The 26,078-nt window shown below is 41.7% G+C and overlaps 1 protein-coding gene across 11 annotated transcripts in view; it reads left to right on the forward strand.

Moving 5' to 3' along the window:
• Positions 1–5,933: 5,933 nt before the first annotated feature.
• CEP350 (centrosomal protein 350) overlaps positions 5,934–26,078 on the forward strand; it is a 141,300-nt gene continuing 121,155 nt past the window's right edge. For 8 of the 11 annotated variants that reach the window (XM_073356555.1, XM_073356564.1, XM_073356565.1 and 5 more), the window contains exons 1-5: positions 5,935–6,190; positions 20,144–20,229; positions 21,848–21,891; positions 23,877–23,991; positions 24,909–25,080. In XM_073356555.1, coding sequence (XP_073212656.1) covers positions 20,157–20,229; positions 21,848–21,891; positions 23,877–23,991; positions 24,909–25,080 — 404 coding nt within the window. In that variant the 5' untranslated portion in view covers positions 5,935–6,190; positions 20,144–20,156. Of the gene's footprint in view, positions 6,191–20,143; positions 20,230–21,847; positions 21,892–23,876; positions 23,992–24,908; positions 25,081–26,078 lie in introns of all 11 variants that reach the window. The other 3 variants (XM_073356563.1, XM_073356559.1, XM_073356556.1) reach the window with 3 other exon arrangements.

Below are 26,078 nucleotides of genomic sequence, written 5' to 3' on the forward strand. Positions count from 1 at the left end.
CATCTCCCTGTTTGTTGCTCTCTCCACCATTTCATCCAGTCTGGTTAGCTACCACTTCCAGTTACTCATCCCTGAACTTCTTGACCTGGGACCTTGTCTGAGTTCCTTTCCTCGGTAGGGACAGTTCAAACCATTCCTCTCACTCTGGGAAGATGACTGGAACTATATGGTGACAGTGATGGATCCTGCCCTCCTGATCCTGTGGACAACCTGATCCTGATCCTCCTTGCAGTGGAGGTCCTGTCCTCCCAGCAGGGGGCTCTGCAGCAGTTCCTGCTTGTCCCACCTGTGAGCCCTGAGTTTGAGAATACAGCTCTCCCCTTCAGTGGTTTATGACATCACAAGCACTTAAAACAATGCACAACCAATCAATACGTTTTGTCTTTCACATTCTGCTCTGAGTTGTCAGTGATGTTCTCTGCTGCTACAATGGGCAAAGAAGAATTTTGGCAGGTTAGTGTAAAAGGCTGACTTTTTTTCCACATTTTTTTTCCTACAAATAAAAATGTGTATATCCGGGAATATGGAATCCTTACTTTGTAACTTTCTGTGTGTTGACAAGCAGGTACTGGGTAGAATCTCAATTTGGTACACAAGTGCAGATGTGCATACATGTTGAGATATATAGGTAAATGTTATAATTAGTAAATACACTGCTTTTTATATGTTGTTGTTGTACACCATCTGGGACATAGTTAATTGGCAGTGTATTACAGAAAAGAAAGCCTGCTCTTGGTGCCACAAACTGATACACGTATGCGTGCGCACACAAACATAATCAAATTTTGTACCAAAGTATGTAGATGACTGGGAAGCTCTATTTTGTATGGTGATCAGTGTGTGCAATATATAATACAAATGGGGAGCTAACATCTGAATACCCTACAGTACAGCTGTTACTACTTTGTTTTATGAGCCCAGATCATACACAGGAAACTTTCATTTTCTTTATATAAATTTTCTAGTTCATCTTTTAAGATTCTAATATAAACATTGTATGTATTTTCCTGTAACTAGTTCTGCACCATTTCACAGTTGCCTTGTGCCCTGTTTTTAGTGTTGGGTTTTGGCAGCTGGATTTATAACCGAATGCCTGCACAACCCCAGTCCATGTTCAACAGGTGGAGATAACCCTTTCCAAAATTCCTGGATGGCTTTAAGGAAGCATGTCAGTCAAAGAGAGAAGGGGGGAAGCTACTGGGTCTTCTTTCAGGCACAATAGCCAGCTGCCTCTCTCTATTTTTAGAAGGGATGTGCAAGGGTACTATGGAGTGGAAAACTTTCCACAGCTTGGGTGTTAAAAGCTGCAAAAGTCAGCACAGTGTAAAATGAGATGGTGCTGCTTTATCTTTAGTCCTCCTCTCCCGTCCACCGCTTTCAAGCGCTTGGGCTGCACTGCTGCAATATATTCAATAACACTGCCCAGTTCTGTTACCAGTTCATCAAAGCCATATTGGAACTGAGTGCACTTGTTTCTTCCTTTCTCTGTCAGCCATGGCTGTTTCCAGGTAAAGGATTTACTTTGTCTTTAAAATGCTAATTTTAGCAAATTTAATTGAAAAGAGCTTAGTTTTCACAAGAGAATTTAAATTTCCTTAATTTCTCATGAGGTGTTATGCTGTCTCAAATTATTTATTTTTTTTTACATGAAAGCTGACTCTGGAAGCAGCACATTCTTTGATCATTTGATTTAAGATTTTGTGCAAGAGTTATAACTGAATTCCATTGTTATGTAGAAAAGTCCTGACATTTTGAGAATGTGGGAATAATGTGGAAGCAAAGTTTAGGCGGAGGGGATCTTGTTTGTTAATTTTATATAATTGAAAATAAAGAAGCTAACTTAGTGATTTTCATATTCAGTGTAAATTCTAATGCATTCTACTTGTCTGGAGAATGGGAGGGAAGAGTGAGGAACTAAATTAATTGCTAATAAATAAAAAGACGCTATGTTCAAAAACAATTTGAGGTAATATGTTACTGAAAGTGATGACTAGGTGAAGAGATCTGCCAGTCAAGTACTAGTAAGCAATAGATTTAAGCAAACACTAGGTGACTATATGGGATATAATAAGAGTTAAGAGGTCCTGGTCCTCTCAGGAGTCAAGAGGGAATTAATCACTGATCATGCTCCTTTTCCCCACTAGAGATGTCTGTTTTGTATTTGTTGGCAGGGCTTTTTTTCTCCTCTGGCAAAACTGATACTTATCATTTTAAATTTTTTTAAATTTTAAGATAGATATGTCAGTTGGTGTTGAACATTTCATACACCCTGAGGCCCATCCTATGCACTGAATGAGACAGGGTCATATGGAAAATACACAAAAAGAAAAGGAGTACTTGTGGCACCTTAGAGACTAACCAATTTATTTGAGCATAAGCTTTCATGAGCTACAGCTCACTTCATCGGATGCATACTGTGGAAAGTACAGAAGACCTTTTTATATACACAAACCATGGAAAAAAATGGGTGTTTACCACTACAAAAGGTTTTCTCTCCCCCCCACCCCACTCTCCTGCTGGTAATAGCTTATCTAAAGTGATCACTCTCTCCTTACAATGTGTATGGGGGGAGAGAAAACCTTTTGTAGTGGTAAACACCCATTTTTTCATAGTTTGTGTGTATAAAAAGATCTTCTGTACTTTCCACAGTATGCATCCGATGAAGTGAGCTGTAGCTCACAAAAGCTTGTGCTCAAATAAATTGGTTAGTCTCTAAGGTGCCACACGTACTCCTTTTTCTTTTTGCGAATACAGATTACACAGCTGTTACTCTGAAACATGGAAAATACAGTACACAATCATGTAATTAAAGACTATCATACTATGTATGCAGGAGGGAACAGCATTAATGTTGAATAGGCAGCCTTTAATTCTGACACTTCCGAAGTACTGCATGCTTGGCTTTGCAACCTTAATGTTCTTTTAACATAATGTGGGGGGCTTTTTGCATGTTGTATTAGAGGTGGGGCTTGTGTCACTGTCTATTAAAGTTGCCCAACACATCATCTTATAAGACCCTGGATTCCAGTTGCTTGTAACTTTGCCAAACATAGCTGTTTGGGCTGAAATTTTCCAAACAAATTCAGCCCACTATAGACAACCATGGAAAATTTCAGCCAAATGGTTAATTTGCATCTCAGAGTGAGGCTAGGGAAAAATGTTTTGCCCATGTTAAAATATTCTGGTGAACTAAAAAAACCAACCTGAAAATATTAGCATCTGCATGACAACTATAATTTATTCTGAGAATCAAGGAAGCTTAACAAAGCAAAAAACTTTGGACTCATGCACCTTGGTCCCCATGTGTCAAGCAATAAAAATACCAATTAGAGTTGCACATGAGATTATGCTGAATAGTATACTATTAACTTTTTAAAACTGAAAATAAAACTCTTGAGTTTTCTGCTCTGTGTTGATCAAGAATGAATTTGAAATGAGGTCTCATTTTTCAGATTAGGAGACATATTTGTTTCTTTAAGTAGCATGATGGGAGTGGATAAAGTTGTAGGTAGAAGTCCTTAAGTGAAGCGGGTATGTGCCTACGTGCATGCATGTACACAATTGGCCCTTTAGGAATAATGCTGTTTTTCCTTTTCTAATGACATTCCTTCTTCAGTCTTAGAAGAAAGTGACTGTTCCTGTAATACTTTACCTGTGTTGTCTTAGTACAGGGGGCTGAACTAGATGACCCCTTGAGGTCCCTTCCAGCCCTACATTTCTATAGCTGCATGACATCACATGCCTGCTTTTAAAATCCTCTATGAAGAGGGGGAGAAAAATCATGCAAGGTACAGAAGTATTAGAGGTATTATAAAAATGATACCCTAAACATTTCCCCTTCCCTGCATTTATAAAGAAACTTTATTAAAAGTGAAAGAACTTAACTACAGTTTTCATTGTATTCATTTAAGCGGATTGTTTCCTACTTCTTTTTCACTTAGCATTAACTTTAAATTTCTTTTAAAAATTTTTAATTGAAATTAAAATAAAAATGGTGTAAACATCTGTACTCATACTTTTTATAAATTTTCTCCTGTTATTTACCTAAACCTTATGTTCTGGGTCTCAGTGAGACAGTCACTTAAATTAGCCGCTTTTTTTTTTTAAAGTGGTTCTTATAAGAATGATTTTATTAGTAGATGAAGTTGGAAAAATGATCTCTGTTCTGAAGTAAGGAGGTAGGTTCAAAGATTTGGCTCATGTAGACTTTCTGGACCCCCAGGTTTATTAACCCTGCCACCATTTATTCAGGTATCAGAAATAGATGAATGAGGTTTCAGGCAGGTTTCTGTCTGTATAACATTTAGATGGGCCTTTACAAAGCAAATTGTTCTTTCACTCTGATAGCCATTTATGTAAAAACTAGAGCTGGTCAAAAAGTGGTGGAGAAAAATGATAAACTAAATTTTGAAGTAATTTCTGTTCTGTGGGGTTCAAAAAAACAACTTTTCACTCATTCAAAAAAATTGCACATTGCTTTTGAAATGGAAAATATTTTAACTCTAGTTTGTGAAAATTTTCATTTTTTGATTTTCCTGGTTTCTTCCGTAGTTTGATTTTTTGCACTGAAAAGGGAAGAGGAAAAAGGAGGAAATAAAACCCTGGGGTGTAATCCTAAATATTGTTTTGTTTTTTTTTTTGTTTTTTTTTTTTTAAAAAGAGTAAATCATGGTGGGGGGGAAAGGTTTAGGGTAATAAATCTAAGAGAATGTTCTTATTTGAAAAACTGACTAGCCCTCTACTACTCAAAGACCCCATTAAGATTTGGGTAAGAGTAGAGGTGTTGGTTGCAATCGTCCCATTTGAGTTGTGCTGGGGGGTGAGCTGCTGCCCTTATACAACAGTGCTGGCTGCATTTAAGTGGTGCTGTAGCCCAGATTCATGGCTAGGCCCCTGCCAAATTCACAATCTTGAAAAACACATAGTGGACGGTGAAATTGGGTCTCCTCTGTTCAATCTGTATAGTACAGCGTAAAAGTACACAAAAGACCATGATTGCATGTGGGAGACCAGTGTTTCTCAAAGTGGGTTGTGGGGGAGGGGGGTTTGCAAGGTTATTGTAGGGAGTTACAGTATTGCCACCCTTAATTCTGTACTACCTTCAGAGCTAGGTGGCTGGAGAGTAGTAGCTGCTAGCCAGCTTCCCAGCTCTGAAGGCAGCATCCCCCCAGCATTACCCCAGAAGTAAGGGTGGCAATATGGTGATGCCCCCCCACCCTAATCACATAACCCCTGTTTGCATCAGGACCCCTATAGTTACAATACCATGACATTTCAGATTTTAAAATCCTATGATTGTGAAATTGACCAAAATGGATTGTGAATTTGGTAAGGCCCTATTTGGTGATTTTAATGGAAGTTAGGAGCCTGAGCTACTTTTGGAGTCCTTGCCCCAAAACTTCCTTAACAGAGCGTTAAGTTTGGTAGGTGCTGCCTTGTCTCCTTCCAAAACACTGAATACATCTAAACTTAACTCCCTGAAAGCCAGCCATTCCAGGGTTAAGATACACACCACCCCAGCTCTGCCCTCTCTGCACCAACCTAGTAGTTGCAATAGATGTCCTTCAGCTCCTAAACTCTATGTCTCAGCCTTAGCTGTAGGGGTGCTAACCGTCCCTACATCCCTTACAAAGGGCAGGAGAAATATTTGGTGCCCGGGGCTGAGGTTCTATTCAAACCATTGCCACTCTTGGAGCACGATTTGGGGGGGAATCTTTCCTCTCCTTCACTGCTCAGCTGTTACCTCTCTAAAGGCTAGCCCGCCTTCTGTCAGATCTAAAGTTGAAATGCCTGTACCCTGAGGCATTTCAACTTGAGGCTGACGCAGGATGCTGTGCCACACCCAATATGGCCGAAGTATAGTTTGGGGCAGGAAGTCTTAGCGGCGCCGCCATGTGTGGAAGGTCGGAGAGTAGGCCGTTCTCGCGAGGCGTGGCCGGCTGTTCCCGCCCTGCCCCGCGCCGCTGCCGCCGCCGCCGCTCCGTGTCAGTCGTTGGCCGGTAATGGCGGCCGGCGAGCTCCCTTGAAGTGACTGTGAGCCCGGGCCGGGCGCAGGGTGGGACGCAGCCGTCCGGGAAGGAGCAAAGTGAGGGGCCGCCGCTAACTCTAAGGGGCCCCCTAGCCCCCACAGGATGCGTTGGGAGCTGCCCCCGGGGTGGGAGGCGGAGGCGGTGGCGACGGCGACTCTCAGGTGAGGAGCCTGCAGGGGGAGAGCGGCTGGCAGCGGCCTGTCCTCAGCCGGGCCCTGCCCTGCCTTGCGGCCACCTCGGTTCCTGGCCGTTTGGGGGCGAGGTGGAGCCCCGGAGTCGGGACGCCTTGGGGTCGGGCTCCGGGGCTCCGTCCGCCGTAGGGCCGGTGTCCGGGCCGTGACTGGCTGCCAGACCCACTGGATCTCCGCCCCCGGGTCTCCATAGCGCTGGGCAGCCCTGGCTCCGGGCCGTGCTGTCACTCCCTGTTTAAAGAGACCTTCCCCTAGGGCTGTGCCCTGCACTAGCCAGCGGCGCTTTCTGCCGTGCTGATAGCCCTGCCGTTAGCGAAGCCTGACCCAGCTGCCCCGCTCAGCTGTGCCTGGAGGCTGGCTACTCGTTGCTTCTGCTCTGCTTGGGAAATGAAACTGCGTTAGCCTCGATCACCTCTCTTCCTCTCTTTCCTTTCTGTTTCTCGTGCTCGGGCATGACATCTGGGTGGTGAAAGCTGTTGAATGTTCACAGCCACTTTGCATTTTAAATGTATCTATTTAAAAAACTCAACCCCCCCCTTGTGTTAACATTAGGCTTGTAAAACCTTGTTTTAAAATTCCAAACGTAAATTTGGTGGCTAAACCCGCTGATGTATTGACTTTCATAGCCTTATCCTCACTTGTCTACAAAAGTGTTGGAATGCTTTCAATGTATAATATCTGTATGTATACCTTGCATCCACTCATAACAAAGCAAGCATTTTACAAATTTTGGTTAAGCTGTTTGTTTGTGGCCCAATCTTTACACAGATTTGTACTGGTATGACTGTCATTTTGGGCTGTGATACTTCTTTTAAAAAATATCATTATACTAGTACAACTCCTAATGTGGGTTCATTTATACTGGTATAGCTTACTTCCCTGTCTGTGAGGGTATGTCTTCACTACCAACGTTAAAGCGCTGCCCTGGGACTTCTGTCTAGTGTAGGGGTAGGCAACCTATGGCATGTGTGCCAAAGGCAGCATGCGAACTGATTTTCAGTGGCACTCACATTGCCCGGGTCCTGGGCACTGGTCCGGGGGGCTCTGCATTTTAATTTAATTTTAAATGAAGCTTCTTAAACATTTTAAAAACCTTATTTACTTTACATAAACAATAGTTTAGTTATTTATTTAAGACTTATAGAAAGAGACCTTCTAAAAATGTTAAAATGTATTACTGGCACGCGAAACCTTAAATTAGAGTGAATAAATGAAGACTCAGCACACCACTTCTGAAAGGTTGCCGACCCCTGGTCTAGTATGACTAGTTAAGTGAGTAAGAATCAGGTACAGTATTTGGTTGAAAGATTTGTGTGAAAGAACCACAAACAAAATGGGAAACAAGTTTACTTAAGTTTCTTAAGTACTTGTGGCACCTTAGAGACTAACCAGTTTATTTGAGCATAAGCTTTCGTGAGCTACAGCTCACTTCATCGGATGCATTCAGTGGAAAGTACAGTGGGGCGATTTATATACACAGAGAACAAGAAACAATGGGTGTTACCATACACACTGTAACAAGAGTGATCAGGTAAGGTGAGCTATTATTCTTTTACGTAGAGACTGTCCAGTTTGGCCAGTGTACGTGGCAGAGGGGCATTGCTGGCACATGATGGCATATACCACATTGGCAGATGTGCAGGTGAACGAGCCTCTGATAGTGTGGCTGATGTGATTAGGCCCTGTGATGGTGTCCCCTGAATACATATGTGGACACAGTTGGCAACGGGCTTTGTTGCAAGGATAGGTTCCTGGGTTAGTGGTTCTGTTGTGTGGTATGTGGTTGCTGGTGAATATTTGCTTCAGGATGGGGGGCTGTCTGTAAGCAAGGACTGGCCTGTGTCCCAAGATCTGTGAGAGTGATGGGTCATCCTTCAGGATCGGTTGTAGATCCTTGATGATGTTCATTGTCTACAGCCAAGCTCTATGATACAACCGCATTTGCTCCAACCCCTCAGACAGAGACAAACACCTACAAGATCTCTATCAAGCATTCTTACAACTACGATACCCACCTGCTGAAGTGAAGAAACAGATTGACAGAGCCAGACGAGTACCCAGAAGTTACCTTCTACGGGACAGGCTCAACAAAGAAAATAACAGAACGCCACTAGCCATCACCTTCAGCCCCCAACTAAAACCTCTCCAACGCATCATCAGGGATCTACACAATATAATTAACTTAGGCTTGAATAAAGACTGGGAGTGGATGGGTCATTACACAAAGTAAAGCTATTTTCCCATGGTTATTTCCCCCCCCCCCACCTGCTGTTCCTCAGATGTTCTTGTCAACTGCTGGAAATGGCCCACCTTGATTATCACTACAAAAGGTCCATCCCGTCCCCTCCGCTGTCCTGCTGGTAATAGCTCACCTTACCTGATCACTCTCGTTACAGTGTGTATGGTAACACCCATTGTTTCATGTTCTCTGTGTATATAAATCTCCCCGCTGTATTTTCCACTGAATGCATCTGATGAAGTGAGCTGTAGCTTAGGAAAGCTTATGCTCAGATAAATTTGTTAGTCTCTAAATTTAGCTAATTGACTATACCAGGTCGATTGAAACTGACTAATAACAGAGGGTGAAATCCTGATCCCATGTAAGTCAATGGCAAAATTTCCATTGATTTCAGGGGGTCCAAAATTTCAACCAAAGTGCTATAAAATACAAAAAGTAAACAAATGGCAAAAATTGAAGTTTTTTTCTCTAATTTTCAATTATTAATATTACATTTTACATGTAACAATAGTAGGTAAAAATCAATCAGACAGAAGTCTGATTCCTTTTTAAAATTTATGTTCCTTTTAAATAGATACAGACAACTCTCATGAATGAAAATCCAGCAAATGTCAACGTTTCTAATGAGTGGAGGAAGATGATTTGTAATGCCAGAAACTGTATGCTCAGGTCTTGGGAGGATTTCTAGGTTCTTTATTGTAGATAAAAGTGGCTTTTTCTTTCCATAGCTAGGATGCAGACACTAGCCTAAAGGTCTCACTTGTATCCTCACTGCTGGAAAAACACAGGCACAGCACACTGTCTTGTCAGCCACTCTGAGGCCTTGTCTACGCTACCAGGGTAAGTTGATTTAAGTTACACTACTCCAGCTACGTGAATAATATAGCTGGAGTCTGTGTAGCTTAGGTCAACTTAATTCGGTGTCTACATTGCGCTATATTGATGGGAGACACTCTCCTGTCAACTTACATTACTCCTCTTGTTCCAGTGGAGTACCGCAGTTGACCAGAGAGTGCTCTGCAGTCGCTTTAGTGAGTCTTCAGTGTTCCCTCTAATTTTTTACATCCATGTGCGGAATGAATTAATGTGGTGGGGGTGGTGCTGAGGCGTTCAGAGTGTGGGAGGGGGCTCAGGGCTGGGGCAGAGGGTTAGGGTGCGGGGGGGTGAGGGCTCTGGCTGGGGGTGTGGGTTCTGGGGTGGGGCTGGGAATGAGGGGTTTGGGTGCGGGCTGCCCCAGGGCTTCAGTGGGAGAAAGGATTCTCCTTAGCCCTCTCTTGCCACAGCAGCTCGGGGCAGGGGGAAACGCGCCTCTCTGGCTGTGGCAGCTCCAGTAGGCCTGGGCCCGGCCGAGGGAGGGGTTCCTCTTCCCTGGCCACGGCAAGTCCAGGGCAGGTCCATGCTGGGGCCGGTGCGGAGGGGCTCCTCTCCCCCAGCCATGGCAGGTTCATGCTGGGGCCAGTGGGGAGGGGCGCCTCTCCCTCGGGCTCGGCAGGTCCGCACTGGGGGACAAGCATCTCTTCCCGCCACAGCCCTGAGCCTCTGCGGAGGGCTTAATAGGCAGCTGCATGGCTTAGAGGAAACATCGGTTTTCACTAGACCCACTAAATCAGGGGTGGGCAAACTTTTTGGCCCAAAGGCCACATCTGGGTGGGGAAATTGCATGCAGGGCCATGAATGTAGGGCTGGGGCAGGGGGTTGGGATACGGGAGGGGGTGTGGGAGGTGATGCGGTGTGGCTCAGGGCAAGGGGTTGGGGCGCAGGAGGGGCGCTGGCTGTACGAGTGGGCTTGGCAGGGGGTTGGGGTGTAGGAGGGGGTGCGGGGTGCAGGGAGGTTGCGGAGTGTGAGAAGGGGCTCAGGGCAGGGGTTGGGGGCTCAGGGCAGGGGGTTGGGGTGCAGGAGGGGTGTGGGGTGCGGCAAGGGGCTCAGGGCAGGGGATTGGGGTGCAGGAGGGTGTGGGCTTACCTTGAGTGGCTCAGGGGTGGCAGCGACGTGTAGTGGCACTAAGACAGGCTCCCTGCCTGCCCTGGCCCTGCACCGTTCCCGGAAGTGGCCGGCACCATGTCCCCAAGGCCCCTGGGGGAGGGAGAGGCAGAGGGCTCCGCGCGCTGTCCTTGCCTGCGGGTTCCTCCCACGAAGCTCCCACTGGCTGCAGTTCCCAGGCAATGGGAGCTGTGGGGGGCAGTGCCTGCAGGTGAGGGCAGTGTGCTATCCCCCCAGGAGCCACAGGGACGTGGTGCTGGCTGCTTCTGGGAGCGGTGTGGGGCCTGTGGCGCCATGGGGGTGGCAGTTCCACGGGCCAGATCCAAAGCCCTGATGTAGTTTGACCACCTCTGCACTAAATCAACCCCAATTGCGTCGATCGTAGCAAAATCTATCAGTGGTAAGATAGACATGGCCTGAGACCTGGCATACTTGTACCAGCATTGGAGTTTTTAGTGCATTGCATTTAGCTGCCTCTCTGATCACACAGCAGTGTGCAGAATACGCAGTCTTGGTCAGCTAAGGTTGATGTAAGGGAAAAGGAGAGAGACATAATTGGAGGGATCTGTGGGGGACAAAGTCTTACATCCCAGATGATATTTGGGATTTAGCTGGATCTGGTGATGTTATCTGGCTCACTCTCTGGCCCCGTCTGGTCAGTACATCTTTGAGGATCGGGATGAAGAAGTTCTGGGGGTCCCAGGAGACAGTAGGTCTGACAGCCATGATGATAATGCTCACTGCAATGGTGGCTGGCAGAGAGCAGCTGCTTCTGCTAATTTTTCCCAAAAGTATTTTTTCTGTAAGGGAGTGTAGGGTGGAATAGTCCATCTTCTAATTATTTTGTCCACCAATAGGTCCAATTTCCAACACAATTTTTGGTTCATTCATTTCCGGTCCTCTTCATCTCTGGTTTACCAGTTATAATCTTAACACAGTCCTTGAATGGGATCAGTAAAGCCCTTTCTGTTTAATTCAGTCTTTCTGTCTCCTCCTTACATCTAATTAATTGTCTTTCTGTCTCCTCCTTACATCTTCCTTAAACAATTTTATATAACAGGACATTGTTACAATTTATGAACTTTCACTCATTGTTTATACATGAGCTTACAATTAGGCCATTATTACAACAACTCTTCCTCACGCATTGGGTATGAATAAACAGTAATTTTTCTTCAAGGGTCTCTGTGTATTCCTTCACTTGGAATCCAGGCACCTTGCTTGGCAAGGTTCTAGAATCTCCTTACAGGTATGTCTGTTGGAGGCAATGTGGGCCGTACTTCGTAGCACTGAATGTTCGAGGCCCGAGGTTATAAGTTATTGACTCTGCACTTCCCTTTTCAGTTTCTACTTCTTATCATACTTGGCGGGTGTAGGAATATTAAGTTTGTGCCTGAATTGGACCACATCAAATGTTCCTCTTCATGCAACCTTTGGTAAATAATTTTAAGGTATTTTAATTGTGTTTAGCTGTGTGTGTGTGAGAGAGATAACTTAGCTTGTAGAACCACTGTGGTTCCAGTGTTAGCTATTGCTAGGTGGTACTTTACCTGGGCCACCATTCTTGAGTGAGTTATCCATAGCTTTTCTTTCTCCACCTTTTTGTTGGATTGAATTGGGAAAAGAAAAGTTAGTGTCATTCTCAGATACTTTGCCTACAGACCAAGCTCTGCAAACTTCAGGTGAAAAAATGAGACACCCATTGATTATGCAGATCTTCCTTTGATGATCATTCCTCAGCTGATCAGTCTTTCTCAGAGAATTTATTTTTAAAAATGAAACCTTAGATTCTGATGCACAGGAGCCACACTAAGCGAGCCAGTTTGAGCCTTAACTTTCTTCAAGGCTATGCCAGAGAAGGCATGTTGTCTGTGTAAGTTTTCCCTCAACTAAGCTATCTCTGGTTGGTGGGGGACTTCAGTGGATGAAATCTACTTAGTTTGGCTTTCTTACTTCTTCTCATCCTTTGTATATTTGTTTCTCATAGACTTTAAGACCAGAAGGGACCATCAAAATTGTCTAGTCCAGGGGTTCTCAAACTGGGGGTTGTGACCCCGCAGGGGGTCACAAGGTTATTACATGTGCGGGGGTTGCGAGCTGTCAGCCTCCACCCCCAAATTCCACTTTGCCTCCAGCATTTATAATAGTGTTAAATACAAAAAAGTGTTTTTAATTTATAAGGGGGGTTGCACTCATAGGTTTGCTGTGTCACCAAGGAGTCACCAATACAAAAGTTTGAAAAACACTGGTCTTCTCTGACCTCCTGCACGTTGCAGGCCACAGAACCCCACTCACCCAGTCCTGTAATAAACCCTGTAACCTGTTGCTGAGGTTGTTCTCCATGTCCACTGAAGCTAGGACAAGAATTAATGGGCTTAAATTGCAGCAAGGGAGATTTAGGTTAGATCAGTGGTACTCAGATTGAGGCTCGTGAGCCACAAGTGGCTCTTTAATGTGGCTCTTTGGGAAATGGTATGCGGATTTTATGCAGATCCGGTTGTTTCTGTGCTGGTGGCAGCTGAGGCAGTGAAAATGGATTAGAGGTATGGAAGATTTCCATATGAAGAGAGCTGAAAAGAGTTAGGAATTTTTAGTTTGGCATGGAGAGGACTAAGAGCTTGCATGAATAGTATATAGAGGCTGGTTAGGAGCTCCTACTTTTCATAATACAAGAGCAGGGGACATAAATTTATTATTACCTTTTATTTTTAATGTAAGTGATAAAGGAAGCACTTTTTTTTAACCCTGGATACAACGAATATGCGGAACTCTGCTTACATACATGATTGAGGCAAAGAACTTAGCAGAATTGCAGGACCTTGTGCTTATTACATAGTTGTCCATTAGGAAGTTTTACATCTTCTTGGAAGTGTCTGTTACTTGCTACTGTTGGAGACAGGCTACTGTGCTAAATGGACCAGTGGTCTGATCTGTTTTGTCATTCTGAATTCTTGGTTAGAAGAAGGATTATGAAAAGTGCCTGCCACAGGAAAAAAGTTAAGAGAATTGGGCTATCCATAAACATCTTTATTATATAAAGAGCTTACAAAGATTTGCTGCTGTTAGGGCTTTTTGTGATGTCTCATAACATTACATTAATTTTTGAGAAACACGAGAATAAAAGATGCACTTTTAAACTGATTTGGTTCAGTTAAATATTTACAGTTGGGTCATTAACAGTAGTGCATAATATAACATAATTATACATGTGACTTCAAGAATTTAAATTACACATCTCTCTAATAGTAGCACAGTAATTTAGGATTTAAAAGCAATTTATCTGATATTAACAGGTTTACAGCTAAATAGGTGATGACCCTTTAAATGGGTTGTTTGAAATATGTGCTGATCAAAGGTAGAACAGTGGGTTTTTCAGAGAGTAGCTGTATCCTTAGACTTTTCTAGTAAGTGTTCCTTCCTGCCTTTTACACCCTGTTCTTTCAGTCTACCACCTTAGTTTGTAGCATAAGTATTTGACTAGAATTTTGAAGGAAATTTTGTTTGTCATTGATTATAACAGCTTAAGAAATTGACCAGCAAGGTAGCCAGCCACCTTCCCACTTAGCCAATACTGACTTGATTTTCAGTAAGTTTTTAGATGTGAATTTGTGTGTGCGCAAATGTGTATCTATTTTGCTCTTGCAGTAATTGATATTTATATGCAAATTCTTGATTGCATACCCAAATGGCTAGAGTAGTGCGATTTTTATCATGTGTGCATGCGTAAATTGTGGATTTGCTTGTACATCTGATAAAGTGTGCACAAAATAGGTTGTGGTGTTTGGCACACTTTTGCTCCTGTACCTATGTACTGAAAATGAGTCCCAATTTTCCAAGTTAAATTCCATCTTTAGTTTAAGTTTTGTGCATTTGGGTATAATACTGATGGATCTAAAGCCAGTTGAATATAAAGAATTTCCTGTTGTCTTTCCTCAGCAGTCACTTCATAGTGTTATTTTTAGAATGCATATTTTTCTGATATTACTGAAATTTTGAGATAACCGGTTATGTTGATATATAAAAGTATATTCAAATGAACTTTGAGCTGTTTGTGTGTAAAGCTATTTTATGTACTATCCTGTCCAAATCATTGTTCATGTCAATAAATATACGAGTTCAGTTGACACTGTCAAGGGTGGTAAGCTTAAAAATAGACATACCCACTGTGTTATGGTTTGCAGGCATATAGATGCAATGTTGTACTTCTTTCTACCTGTCTTTGTCATGTTGAGCAGGCAGGGTATTGAACTACACAAGAGGGTATGTTTAGGTTTTCTGCTTGCATTACATGAGTTGAAACAATGGAAAGATGTCATGATGTCTATCTCCATGGTCCAAAACAAAATGCAGTGTGCATCAACATCATTGTAAATAGGGCTTGAAAAGCCATTTAATGTTTTTCAGGCCCTTATGGTCAAATGGGAAATGATGCAGTATTGTCTTTCTGAATCTGTAGACTGCTCCAGTATTCGCGATCCCCTCATATCTTTCTCAAACAACAACAGCATGAGATTAACAAGACTGGCTAGTTGCACTGCTGTTCAGATCTCTGTGTGCAGAAATGAAACCGACAAGAATCATATACAGTAGAACCGCAGGGTTACGAACACCTTGGGAATGGAAGTTGTTCATAACTCTGAACAAAACATTATGGTTGTTCTTTCAAAAGTTTACAACTGAACATTGACTTAATATACCTTTGAAACTTTACAATGCAGAAGAAAAATGCTGCTTTTAACCATCTTAATTGAAATGAAACTAGCGTAGAAACAGTTTCCTTACCTTGTCAAATCTTTTTTTAAACTTTCCCTTTATTTTTTAGTAGTTTATGTTTAACTCAGTACTGTACCATATTTGCCCTTTTTTTCCCCCCCATCTCTTCTGCTGCCTGATTGCATACTTCCAGTTTCAAATGAGGTGTGTGGTTGACTGGTCAGTTCATAACTTTGAGCTTCTACTGTAATTGAATAGCAGAGGCAGGCAGTGGAGCTATTCACAAGGCGGAGTAGAGCAGAGCGTACCATGCCCCTGTTTGTAGAAGCTAGGAGCTGGGGAGGAGAAGTAGACCTTTATACTCCTGTTGTGGCTGTGTTCTTAACCAGTAGTGATTGTCTGCAGTGGAAGACTGCAAGAAGTCAGAAATTTAAGACAGTGTCAATGTATATTTACAGTTTTGTTCTTTTGTATTGCCTTGGTTCAGCTCAATCCACTTGACTTTTTCTCTGAATGCATGTTGCAAGCAACAATTTTGAAGAATATTTTTTAAATTCTCTGTTAAAAGCTTTGGGAACATATGGAGTTCAACATTACACTGCATTGTTACAGAGTAGTGAAATGTAGAATGTAAAACGTTTGGTGTTTGTATAGCACCTACCACAGTTAAGTCCTGGTCCATAACTAGCGCTTATAGGTGCTACTATGACTGGTCCACAACTGGGGCTCATAGGTGAATAATAAATTCAGTTAGTTACATAGAACTTTTTATTTTATCTCCTCAAGAAAAGGTGCATTGGCTAGAAGTACTTTTTGGCCATAATTACTGTCCAGTAGGTTCCAGTATGTTGCTGTTTGGGCTACGATCTTGAGATGGAGGTTTCATATACTCTCAAAATTGCCTTCAGAAAGGATGGAAGGCTCTTTTCATAAACATTTCCTTTCCACTTTTCTAATATAGGAGTTTTCAGCTGGTTCATGTCTCTTCATCACTGGACGAGATTTCTAATGTAGGGCAACATTATGCCTTGCAACCTGAATCATTTGATACAGAAAGCAGCTGTCGGCATGAATGGTTTCCCCAGTCTCCATTCCAGAAGCAGAGTTCTGGAACTTAGCTTGCCTGATTCTTGTGCCTCTTGATATTAAATTTAGTTCTCTCTAGAACAATGGTCACCAACTGGTAGATCGCGATCAACTGGTTGATTGCGGCGCCTGTGTCAGTCAATCTCAGTTACAATCTAGGGTTGCCAACCTTCTTGCAGCCAAACCGGGAGATCGGCTACTAACAGTCCAGCGGGGCTAAGGCAGGCTCCCTGCCTGCCCTGGTCCTGCGCCACTCCCGGAAGCGGCTGGCATGTCCAGCAGTAGCTCCTGGGGGGATGGGGGGGTCTCTGCGCACTGGCCCCCTCCAAGAGCCAGCACCCCCACCTCGTGCCCCAGCCCTGAGCCCCCTCCTGCACCCAAACTCCCTCCCAGAGCCCGCACCCTGAACCCCCTCCTGTACCCTAACTCCCTGCCCTAGGCCCAGCCTGGAGCCCATCCCACACTCCAAACCCCTCGGCCCCAGCCTAGAGCCTGCACCTGCTCCCGCATTCCAACCCCTATCCCAGCCTGGTGAAAGTGAGTGAGGGTTGGGGAGAGCGAGTGTCAGAGGAAGGGGGATGGAGTAAGCAGGGCGGGGCCTTGGAGAAGGGTGGGGCAGGAGCATGGCCTCGGAGGGGGGCAAGGGTGTTTGGGTGTGTGTGATTACTGTTATTTCTACATTTTCTTTGGGGTAGATCCTGCATTGCACTTAAATTTAAAAAGTGATCTTGTGCTTAAAAAGGTTGGAGACCGTTGCTCTAGAATTTCCACACTGCTTATGTTTCTATGCTGTCACACACTCCACTAACATGTAGGTTCCCTCTTCCACCCATCGCCTTTCCAGCACTTAGTTTAAAGCAGACATACGTAGCTTTCTCTAAAGCAAGGGGAATCGAAAGGTCTGGACCACTAGAGCAGCTTGATGAGCCACTCCTTTCTTACAACTTTTGGGGGGCATTGAGACAAATTCTATGGGGTAAGTTTATATGTAGTATAGTTGTAGCCATGTCAGTCCCAGGATATTAGAGAGACAAGGTGGATGAGGTAATATCTTTTATTGGACCAACTTCTGTTTGTGATAGAGACAGCTTTCGAGCCACACAGAGCTCTTCTTGTCTTGTAAAGATTCTCCAAGTGTCACAGCTAAGTGCAAGGTGGAACAATTGTTTAGCATGAGCAGCTAGCACATATTCCAAGGGACCATTCAAGATAGAATGGCCCGGTAACATCTCTGCAGTCATAGAACAAAAAGATGGGGTTAGTGGGTTACAGATTGGATTTATGGTTTATTGCAATAATGTGTCTGTTCAGTCCATGATTTTTAGTGTTTAGCAAAGTTATGAATTTAAGCTCCCAGGTTTGTCTTTTGAAAGTTTTGTGCAGGTTTCCTTTGAGGATGATCACTGATAGGTCAGACAGAATGATCGCCTTATGAAAAGTGTTCACCCACAGGTGATAGGGTTTCTTGTCTTTTATCATTTTTCTGTGTGAGTTCATTCAAGAGCATAGTGATTGTCTGGTTTCACCCACATAGTTGTTATTTAGGCATTTAGTTAACTGGATGTGGTATATCACATATTGTGACAGGCATGTGTAGTTACTCATGCAGCTCAAGTGGTAGCAGTCCAGGTTGGAGACCTGAGAGTCCAGGTTTCAAATTTTGCCATTTACCCTTTTGGACATCCTTGTGGTGGTACATGATAGATTTACCATTCACAGAAGATACTGGAGGTGACCTATTGGCTAGCGAAGTGGTGTAAATTAGAAGGTTTTGGTTTCATGGGGCATTGGGTCACCTTTTATGGGAAGAGGGGCCCTGTATAATTGGGTGGCCTTCATCTCAACAGTAAAGGAACCAGTCCTGTAAGTAACGGAGGACTTTGGGAAGTGAAAGAGGAAGAGCCTCTCATTCAGAACTGTTGAGCTCCGCAACAGGAGAAGGTTGGTATCTGTGGGTGTGGGGTAGAGGAGAGAGGGAATTAGTTTTCTCATCCCAACTCTTCAGTCATTGATGAAGAGCAGGATGGATCTTTCGTGTAGTGACCTGCCTGCTGGATCATTTGTTAAGGGTTGACTTCAGTTATTCTGAAGGGTACTAAGAATAGTTCTTATAACTTCCAATATAAATCTTGGTCACATTTTAATGTTCATGTTCTAATTTTGCCTTTTCATCCTCCATAACAAGAATTTCTTCAAAACCTTGTGGTGATTGTTGAGCTATTGGTAGAATATATTTAAATTCATGGGCTTTGAGGGAAAAAGAGGTGCTGACTAATGAGAGATCTTGTTGACTGTGGAGGCTTCTTTTCAGGCTTCTTTAAAACACAGTCCTCTTAAAATCACTTTATTTCCTTGTACTGCTCTTTTTTCAAAGCACTTTTCTTTTAAATACTCCCACTCCCAGTCTAATTTTGCTTTTTAAAGAAAATTCTCATGTATTATGTAACCACTTTTTGCATAAGTTACTTATTTTTTCTAAGAGATCATCAGTCCATACTATTGAGTTGTTTTTTCCTTCTTTTTCAGGCAACAATAACCAATAATATTGAAAGAATTTTGATGTGTTCCTTGGCCTTAGAACGTGCAGGATAGACTTCATTGGGAGTTTTACCATTGATTTCACTGAGAGCAAGATTGGGGCCTTGGTTTGTTTCCTGCTTCCAGTGTTGTGCTCTGCAGTCTAGCCTGCCTCTACAGAAAGTAGTCTTTCTCACTTCAAACTGGAGTAATTTTCTCACAGAAAGGCCTTACGTATATATCTCTCTGAAGACAGCTATTTAAAAATTTGTTTTCACTGCTCTATGGAAGTGGGTCTACATGGGGGTCTGCTTCACACTGAAGTGACAGGAAGAGCCATTTCAGATACTAAGATACTACTACAATAATGTGGGCTATATAAATCCCTAGGTTGGCTTCAGGACAGAGGTCCATCAACCTAAGGAGTTTCTAGGGCCCTTAGTCTCAAATGACCCAGAATGGCAGGATGATTATAGGTCTTGGAAGTTTAAATAAAGTTCTGGTTTCTTTAACCTTCAAAGTTTGTTCCTCTGTCAACTTTAATCTTGGTTTTACCTTACCCAAAGCTCTTTAAGGACAGCTTCTGACTGTTTGGGTTTAGAAGGGGTACTTGGATTCATTAGCAAACCTGTCCAAGAAACTGCTTTTTGTGTTCTTCTTGCCTTTAAATCGTGTCATCTTTCTGGAGGTTTTGGAAAGATGTCACTGAATATTGAGTCTTCTTACACTCTTTAAAAAAATTGTCTAATTATTACTTTTATTGTCATGGTTCTAGATCTCAGTCAGACTTCAGATCCTTATTTCTTTTAAAGGGTAAGGTGGCATGTAATGTGTCAGTTGTTCCTTCCAGTCATCCATTGGCAGGGCCAGACATTTTCAAAGTTTTTCAAAATTATCTAGGGATGACCCTTGACTGTGTTGTATTTCCTCAGTTCCTTGTTAATGTAGCCTCTTTATCTGGGGTCGTCTTCTCATTTCTTCAGACTCAGTGGAGCGCTTATTGCTGTGGACTGACAGGTTCTGTCTGACTTTCTATATTGAAATCTGTTATAGAGCTAGAAGTCTTACCTTGTACCTTCCTGGGATTTTTGTCTCTGGTCGCTTTCAGCCTCATTTGTAAACATTGTTCTTCAAGGTGTCTCCCACTGTCAGTAGTAGTTCACTCTTGTTCCTTTTTAAGAGAATTACAAGCTGTAGTCACCTTTTTGGTCACTCATTGTTGCCTGTCTGATCCAATTGGTCATGTATATAGTGTCAAAATATAATTTGAAGGTAAAACATCTTCATTTCTTGTCGATCAAGATAACATTTTCTTTGGGCAACAGATATCTTTATTCACTCTTATTGTGTATACTTTTGGTCCTTCAGTGAATCTTTCTGTCTGTAGGTAAACTAACAGGATGTGGAACAACAAATTGAAGGAGGTGCCTTTACAAAACCCAAGGCACACTCAGAACAGGGATTCCCTCAGAGGTATGGATTTGCTTTGTTGTATCTCTTTACTTTAGAAGCAGTTTTATCCTAGATAGTGTAATATTTTATATTGTAAATTTTGTAGATATATATATTTTTTTAATTGGGTCAAAGGCTAAAACCATATCTCATACAGCTTACTTTCTGTAGAACAGCAGTTCCCAGACAGTGGTCCAGAGAGCTGTTAGATCACCTGGTGCTGACTCCATTTCATTGCTTCCAGACACTTTTTTTTATAAATGTTCAGGCTCTTAATTGCAAGCTTTGTCAAGAAAGGACAAAACATTACGTTTAAAAACAGTTACATTGTTATTTCCTATTATTACTTTTCCAGGTAAGTATTTACTGCAGTTGTCATATGGACGATGCGTGCTCACAAACAGGAGTGCAGGTTGTCTGTGATATAAGATTTTGGTTAAGATGTGGTCCACACTATGACAAAACTTGAGGACCCCTGCTATAGTTGATGACAAGCATATTTGACCTATAAAATCATATATACTCTATAATTTGATAGCTGAAATACCTCATTGTAATTGACTATGATTGTCTCCTAAAAAGTTCTTGTGAATGTCTTGTCAGAGTTTATAGACCTGTAATTAAGGAAATATTATTCAGGGGTTTCAAGGATTTTGTAGATGTTTTATTGAGGTACCATTTCTCAGCAAATGTGTCCTGTTGCTATTTCCAGATCCTCCCTTCCCCTTTCTCTCATGTTGTTACACCTTGTCTTAAATTAGATTGGTTGCTCTTCAGGGCAGTGACCAGATCTTTGTATGTTTGTACAGTTCCTGGCATAATGTGGCCCTGGTCCTGACTGGAGCTTCTGGGTACTACTGTAACATGTAATTACATTTAGCAACACTTACAGTTGACTTTTTTTTTTTTAAAAAAAGTGCTTGACAAAATAGTCTACTTTAAGGAAAAAGATAATACTTAAATACTATTTCAATAATTTTGGGCATATTACTAGATTTCTGAAGATAGCTAACTTTTTTTATAAATTTAGCTTATAAAGCTGAAGTAAGTAAAGCTTATGAACCTATCACCCATTCTTTGGAAATCTTGGCTATATGTATTGTATATGTAACCTGTGAAGCTTAAACATAGCTTGTTACTCTTGAGTACCAATGTATGACAACTTGCAGTCTAAGTGTGAGCTTCCATTGACCATATATATTCATAGCCTGTTTGTAAAATAAATAAATAAAAATATAATGTTTAAAAAATCAAAATTCAAAGCATGAGATATAATGGAAAAACTCCATAGATATTTGTGTGGTCACATGGGTAATGAATTTGCTGTAGATTTTTAAAATATATAGGAGTTCTGGAGATGAATAGGAGATGTAATAGGAAACTCAGCCTAACTTATGTAACTCTTAATAACTTGATTTTTTTTTTGATTAAAAATATAGTTTTTAAAGAAAATCATATTTCTTTTCTAATGACACTGTCTAATAATTACCCCCCACAGAGGAGTTTCATGGTTTGGGATGAATTCATTAAAAGGAATTAGTTAGTGAGCCATGCAAAGCTGTTTTAAAATGTTTTGTTTCATTGTGTTACTTGAATTAATAGGAAACTTGATTTTATTCTTTTATTTTTGTTTTGTGAGATCTAACCACAGACTGGGATACTTTTTCTCAAACTAAGGCTACAGTAAGTATATTTTTTTTTCTGGATTGAAATCAGTTAATGGCCACTTCAGTTTTATTGAATGCCTTATTTTCCCCATAGTTTGATGGTTACAGAAGTAAAAAATGGGGTTGGTGGTTGGGGGCATGAAGATGATGGATGTTCTTACTGCTTTGGACGGCAATTCTGACAGTGTAACTTAATGCTACAAGAAGCTCATTACTGAGGATAATGAAAAATCAGTCTTGCTTGGCTACTATAAAACTGATACCATTATCAATTAATAGTATTGTTTTTATCAATCAGAATGGTATAAGGCAGGGGTGGCCAACCTGAGCCTGAGAAGGAGACAGAATTCACCAGTGTACATTGCCAAAGAGCCACAGTAATACATCAGCAGCCCCCACATCAGCTCCCCCACCCCGCTCCCAGTGCCTCCCACCTACCGGCAGCCCTGCCAATCAGCACCTCCTGATCAGCTGTTTCGTGGGGTGCAAGAGGCTTGGGGGGTGGGGGAGAGGAGCCCGGACACTGCAGGCTCAGGATAGGGGGCAGGAAGGGGTGGAGTGCGGGTAGGGCCTGTGGCAGAGCCAGTGGTTGAGCAGTGAGCACCCCCGGCACTGGAAAGTTTGCTCTTGTAGCTCCAGCCCCGGAGTCGATGCCTATACAAGGAGCCACACATTAACTTCTGAAGAGTTGCATGTGGCTCCAGAGCCACAGGTTGGCCATCCCGGTATAAGGAATGTATGGGTAACTTGTGTTAAATGTTTTTGTAATTTCTTTTTAATTATTGCAAAAAATATGTAAATGTTAACTAGAATCTTGTGATATCTTTACATTGAAGCTTTTAACTAATATTAAATATTCCTTTTTATTTTTGTATTATCATAGTGCCTAGGAACCCCAGTCATCAGCCAGGACCCCCTTGTGTTAGGCACTGTACACAAACAGGACAAAAAGACAGTCCATTCCCCAAAGAATTTACAACCTCAGAAAGCACATAATCTACCAACTGGTAGCTCTGTAGTAATCCAGGGCTGCCAAATTACATGTCAGCTTTCACCAAACTGAATAGTATAAAGAATCTTGCTCCTGAAAATCTCAGTTAGGGCTAGTAAATATCAAGGTCAAGATTTTTCAAAAGTGGCTAGTGATTTTGGGTGCCTAATTTTGGCACTTTAAGGGGTAGTGCTTTTCAGAAAGTAATGAATGCCCATCCTCTGAAAATCTAGACCCCTTTACAGTGTCAAAGTTGGGCCCTCAAAGTCACTAATTACATTTGAAAATCTCCTAAATCCCTGCAGGTGTGAGCTGTAGAGTGAGATACCTCTCTGTCATTTTAAAGGAACTAACTGTCCTCTTCTTACCTACTGAGATTCAGAGATTGGGGCTGGTGAAGCAATATACATGTGTTTCATAGTTCCATATGTACTGCACCAACCATGGAATACTACCATGATGTGTGAATTTAAGCTGTATACTCAGGATGCAATGCTACATTTTGTATAAACTGGGGTACAGTGAAATAAAGATGCTAAATTTCTTTGGCAACCTTAGGGAATTTTTCTGTATGTTCATTACCTCTCTCACTTTGAATAAGGGAGTGAAGTGGTACAGTTTTATACGTGGAATCCTGTTTCATGTTCCCTCTAGAGTAGAGCATTATAGAGTACAGTGTGTTTTCGTTCTTAGTGGTTATGTTTCAATGAGGCCAAGTGTTAAGACCTTTGGCATTTTGTATAATTCTGTTGTTGACAATGACCCACTTATGGAAACAGATTTAGTCAACAGAGCTTAATTTGAATAATCTTTTTTTGTACTAATCTTCATATTCTAATGTTTCTGGTCACAAGACTATACAAGTTTATACCACCAGATTTTTAAAGCTGTTCTTGCCTGTAATTGTTTCTTACTGTGAAAGTGAGAGGAGTTCTGTACTTTTTGTTTAAGTTGTATCCTCACCATTCAAAAAATGAACCTGAATATTGTTTTGTGTCTTGAAATTCTAGTTGCGTCATATTGAGAACAAACTGGAGGTAGCGCCTACCAGCACAGTAGTATTTGATTCTGTCATGGATGCCAAGAAACCCTCTGCCAGTGCTACCAGGAAAATAAGCAGGAAAGGTGTGTATTACTTAAAAGATTAATTATATAGGGCAGGGTAAGAAGAAGTCTTTCTGAGTAGTATCATTTTCATTTTTTTAATCCTCTTTTCCCAGTTTCTTTTGTTCATGAACTTGAGAGAAAGTTGGAGCAAGGTTTCTCTTTCTTCTGAATACATTGTCCTGAAAAAAAAGAAAAAACATGCTGCCTATTTGGTGATGGTATTTGGAACTCTCTAGAAAGGTCCTTTGCTGCAACTTCTGCTTACCATAGTCTGTTACCTTGTTTCTATGGCATTCCCGCTAACAGCTACACATGCTGATGGCTGGCGCCAGCAGTAGTATTACACTGGAGTGACCATCTAAATTTTTAACATTTCTTGAACTAGTTAACTCATTGTAATAGTTTCACAACACTCCCTTTCAAGGATAAATGCCCTTATAATACTGCATTTTTAAAGTGATTGTAATCATGACATCGAGGCCATGAAAGGAGAAAAAATCATATTGTCTAATGCTACTTTTAGAATTCAAACCACTTATGAAAAAATGTGTTCCTATTTACAGTGTGTGTTTTCCTCATCCCTGTTCAGCCTCTATCGTTAGTCGTAATTTAACTCATTTGGCATTCTCATAGGATTTATATTAACATGTCAGAGCAGCAAGAAAACTTGTTGGATCTCTATTTCTCTGATTCAGTCAACTCTCTTGGGCTTAATCATTCCCAATTATGGTTTTTTAAATATTCTTTTAGAAATTTTTTATGAAGAACTAGTGCAATGTGTAGCTTGAGTGTTTATCGCTTACTCCTAGTATCTTGAAACAGATTGCTAGTGAAGAGAAGGTGAGAACTTAAGTGCTATTCTTGAGCACTAATTGAACCCAAGGAGAACTGCATTCTAAAAACCACTCAGCCCTATGAGCCTTCTCTTCCTGCAGATGGTAGGTACCTAGAGGATTCCTTGGTTTCTGCTTCAGCCTCCAGGTCCTCAAGCCAAAATAAGTCACGCAAAGAGAAGTCCTCCCGCAGTCCTCTTCGAGCTACAACTCTGGAGAGCAATGTGAAAAAGAGTACCCGTGTGGAATTTCGTGAACCCTTGGCTTCATACAGGTTAGTGCAAGAGAGAACTGACATTTACTGTGAAATACACAAACTGGAACAGAGCTGTTGCCAATGTTCTTATGAACACTTCAGGACTGGGTTTGTTTTTTTTCTGTCAACAGGTGGATAATGAACAAAACCTCTTGGTTTTTGATTGAACAAGTATAATATCTGATGTGTTGCGTAAGGGGCTTTATCATCCATTTACTGGAGGATGGACACAATGATCCAATAGGTCTCTTATGTCTTTAACTTCCGTGATAATCCCCCCAATATTTGGAATATCACTAAAGTGTTGTATTTGTTGCTGAAAATGCATTCTTGTTCTTCTCCGGCTTCTGCTAATCACCTATAGTAAAATAATGTGCTGTATTTCTGCTAATGTCTACTAAATCCAAGCATTTCATTCTTGGTATTGAGGCAAAACATTTGTTTTTAAAGATCAGGGAGCTATCTTAACTGGGATTTTTAAAGGGGTTTAATGGACTTCAGTTCCTAACCCACTTAAACTGTTCTGAAAATTCCAGCCCTAATGATTACTAGTCAGCTCTTGTCATCAGGTTTGAAAATACCTTATTGTATGCTTCCTATCTCCCAGAAGCTAATTCATGGGAATTTGTTGGTATTTTCTTCCTACATAAATGAAAACGTGATTAAGAAGTAATTTAATTTTGTCCACACTATTAATTGGTGCTTTAAAATGACAATGAAATAACTAGATTTTTTTTTACTACCTGTTTTTAGAATCTACCTTTAAAAGATTTAAACCAAAATTTCTACTATTTTTCTATGACAACTTGTTTAAAAGGCTGCCCTTAATAGAGCTGCCACTCTTTACCAGTAGTTTAATTTTCTGTACAGTGTACAGAATAAGCCAGCTGTTGCTGTTGCAAAGCCAGCAGATTTGCAAATTGCTGTTGCAAAGCCAGCAGATTTCAGAGTAGCAGCTGTTTTAGTCTGTATCCACAAAAAAGAACAGGAGTACTTGTGGCACCTTAGAGACTGTA

This window comes from Lepidochelys kempii, chromosome 8 (assembly GCF_965140265.1).
Source record: "Lepidochelys kempii isolate rLepKem1 chromosome 8, rLepKem1.hap2, whole genome shotgun sequence".
In the NCBI taxonomy this organism is placed as follows: Eukaryota; Metazoa; Chordata; order Testudines; family Cheloniidae; genus Lepidochelys; species Lepidochelys kempii.